This window comes from Strongylocentrotus purpuratus, unplaced genomic scaffold (assembly GCF_000002235.5).
Source record: "Strongylocentrotus purpuratus isolate Spur 01 unplaced genomic scaffold, Spur_5.0 spur5_contig_401, whole genome shotgun sequence".
Taxonomy (NCBI): domain Eukaryota; kingdom Metazoa; phylum Echinodermata; class Echinoidea; order Camarodonta; family Strongylocentrotidae; genus Strongylocentrotus; species Strongylocentrotus purpuratus.
In genome coordinates this window covers 1-3254 of record NW_022145064.1, presented here as the reverse complement: position 1 = coordinate 3254, position 3254 = coordinate 1, and the positions used below count along the sequence as shown (strand labels likewise).

General features: G+C 38.9%; 1 protein-coding gene across 1 annotated transcript; it reads left to right on the top strand.

Moving 5' to 3' along the window:
* Positions 1 to 363: 363 nt before the first annotated feature.
* LOC115924458 (protein disulfide-isomerase A4-like) lies at positions 364 to 2592 on the top strand (the record flags this gene model as incomplete). Its single annotated transcript, XM_030986578.1, is given in 7 exon segments — positions 364 to 467; positions 469 to 482; positions 837 to 1042; positions 1824 to 1962; positions 2390 to 2496; positions 2499 to 2538; positions 2540 to 2592. Coding segments are annotated over 7 exon segments (663 nt in total), but the record flags the coding sequence as incomplete, so codon positions are not given.
* Between the last annotated feature and the right edge of the window lie 662 nt (positions 2593 to 3254).

Sequence of the window (3254 nt, the reverse complement as noted above, 5' to 3'; positions counted from 1 at the left end):
AATATCCACTGCCAATTTTGAAAGCACATGAGCTTGAAAAGTACATGAATGATTTGAATGATTGCTGAACTAAAATAAAGCTTATGAATTTGGCTTTCACATCCGCAATTTTGAAAGTGCTACATGCAGAACTTCACTAAAACATAGGCCTGACATTTGGGTTTCGTTTTTTTAATCACCCTGTTTGTACATATACATTGCAAAATTTTATGTATATTGTATTTTACTTCGGGGTTTTGCAGTTCCCTTTTTGAAACATTCTATTTCCAATTTCTGCAAACCATCAGCCACAGAAGATGATTTGAGCCAGGAGAGACAGTCATCTTAGATGAGGATGCTCTCATGGACATGGTGATGATGAAGATGATAATGAGGAGCCAGAGGTAACAGAAGAAGATGGAGTCCTTGTGCTCACAAGTGATAAATTTGATGATATTGTCAAGAATAAAGACATCATTTTGGTGGAGTTTTTATGCCCCTTGGTAAGTCCCCCCAACCCCACTTCTCAGAGTAGCAAATATAGGCCTACATGTTTAACAAACAAACTTGAATATAGTACTTGTGGGCTCTATGTATGTACTTGTAGCAAGTTTGTCTTTCAGCATGTGTTTAGTTAGATAACTGCATCAGAAAGTTCAGATCTTTTGAGAGTATTCAGGTTAAAACCAGGGCGGGTATCATCGGCCCTGATTTAGATAAAGCCTGATTAAAATTTTCTAGAAACATTGATGCAACTCATATTCTATTCGAGTTAATATCTTAGCCAAACATCTATGCGATTAGAAACATGTGAACTTAAAAGTTTGGGAACTGATGTGTACTTGCATATCTTTCAGGTGTGGTCATTGGTAAAGTCTTGCTCCAGAGTACGCAAAAGCAGCCCAGACAATGAAGAAAGCTGACCCCCCTGTCCTTTTTGCTAAGGTTGATGCCACAGCGGAGGCGGACCTTGCTCAGAGATATGAAGTGACAGGATACCCAACCCTCAAGATATTTAGGAAAGGAGAGGCTTCGAATTATGAAGGACCAAGAGATGAAGCAGGTTGGTAACAATGTTGAACTAAGTACAGATGAATGGTGGGATTTAAATACAGATTTGTTTTGACATTTGGTTTGATTTTACTATTCGGTTTATATTTTTGAAGCCGGTATCGGAAACCAACCTTGAAAAAAAAATACGCTTACCAGTTTTCAGAATACAAGCTAAAGAAAACAACTGGAACATCCCCATATTTGCTGTATGGTCTCTGATTATTTATTTTATTTCCAACAAGACCTTCATAAAAGGAGAAGATAAAATCACAATAAATACATATAATTATATACATAACAACGTGTTCACAAACAGGATAACCCCGACACTCAAGGACTGCAATAACTGCAGTCACTTGTTTGGAAGTGGTCATTTTGGTGTATGAGTAGCCTGCCAATCGACTCAGCAGAGAGTTCCCACCACTATTGTCCACAGTACAGCTCTGCAGTGGTTTTTGTGAAGGTCCAGTGGTCATTGAATCCTGCAAACTATACCTAGTCATTGGGAGGGCATTGCATGTGGCACCTCACTTGTCAATTTTTGTTGGCTTGACTGTGAGCTGGATTGGAAGTTGTGGTGAAATCAGATAACTGTTATGTTTGAACATACCTGATTTAGAAATTTCCAATTTCTCCCACCACTAATGTACTCTGTACTACTCATCATGTGGTACTCTTGCCTAAGTGTTAGTTGGTAGCAATTTATTGTCATAACGGACATGATAACAGCAGTTCAAAATTGCCCTTGTGTATCTGATTACATATTACTGAGGCTGTCTTCATCTTCAAAGGTATTGTGAGATACATGAAAGAGCAGTCTGATCCAAACTGGGAGCCCCCACCAGAGGCAGTAATGACCTTGACTTCTGAGAACTTCGATGAAATAGTCAACCAGGCTGGTCCCATTCTTGTAGAGTTCTATGCTCCATGGTAAGAAAGTTGTGAAAGAGAAGAGGATGAAAATCCAGTTGTTTAAAGGTACTATACAACATTTGCTTTTGCTGTTATTTTCAGAAATTGATTGATTTGGGCATTAGGCAATTCCACGGTTACTCACGTTACATTTTTTGATGTACTTTTGAGTTTCTTGGGCTGTAATTACCTTACTGAAAAGTTTAAAACTTGCTATCCCCATGGTAGATAGAATTGACCTTTACTACCTAAGCACCAAAGATGACATCCAGAAAAATGCTTTATGTATTATAACCAAGATGCACAAAAAATCGTTACTCACGTTACGAAAATGTAAATTAAATGTTTACAGAAGTTCAAATTGTAAGGGCTTCGTGTTTGTGAATGTGTTATTGTCTGTTAGTGAGATAGCATTATGATGAAAGCTCTCTCAATTATCTAATAGGTGTGGTCATTGCAAGAGACTTGCCCCAGAATTGGAGGCTGCCGCAGGTGTTCTGAAGGATGATGATCCTCCAATTCCAATCGCCAAAGTTGATGCTACAGAAGAAAGGACCTGGCAACTAGGTTTGGAGTTAGTGGCTATCCACTCTATCATCTTTAGGAAGGGTGAAAAATCCGAGTACAAGGGTCCAAGAGAAAAAAGAGGTAAACAATTTTGAAGTATTTCATCATCACTGAATACTCAAAATATTCGCAACTGAATATTCGCAAAAAACGCAACTGTGATGTTCTGATCAATATTTTTTTTTAATTGTCAGATGCCACTTTTTTTACCATTTACAGTTACTGGTCTCATTCATTTGACATTTAAACAGTACTTGCTGCAAAACTCTCCAGCGACCCATGATATACATCGCTGCATGCACATTTTAACTGAGCGCTTTGCATGCAACTTTTGACCTGCGAGGAAGGCTGCTGCAGCTGCGTGTGAAAATTTGATCAGCCAGTTTTTCAAATATCGGTTAGATCTAATACTTAATTATTTGAAAGCTCAGTCTATTTCAATATATGTTTCCCATTGAAGAGCCAAGGGGTTTTGAATGCAACCCTTTCCATGCAGTAAACATTGCTCATCAGCTTATTGTAATAAAGACCTCCCTGCCATATGGGGCTCTGTGCGCCAACAAAAGTGTTTTTACCTCTTGAAAGCTCTGTGGACGGACACACAGCGTTCGCATACTGTGATGGTTCGCGCTTGAAGTACGCACAACTTCTTGAATGTGCAAAGTTATTAGCCACTGCATCTTTGCGTGAGTGTCGGCCGTCGTTGGTGCACGAATACATTCAAATTCAACTTGCCGATGGTC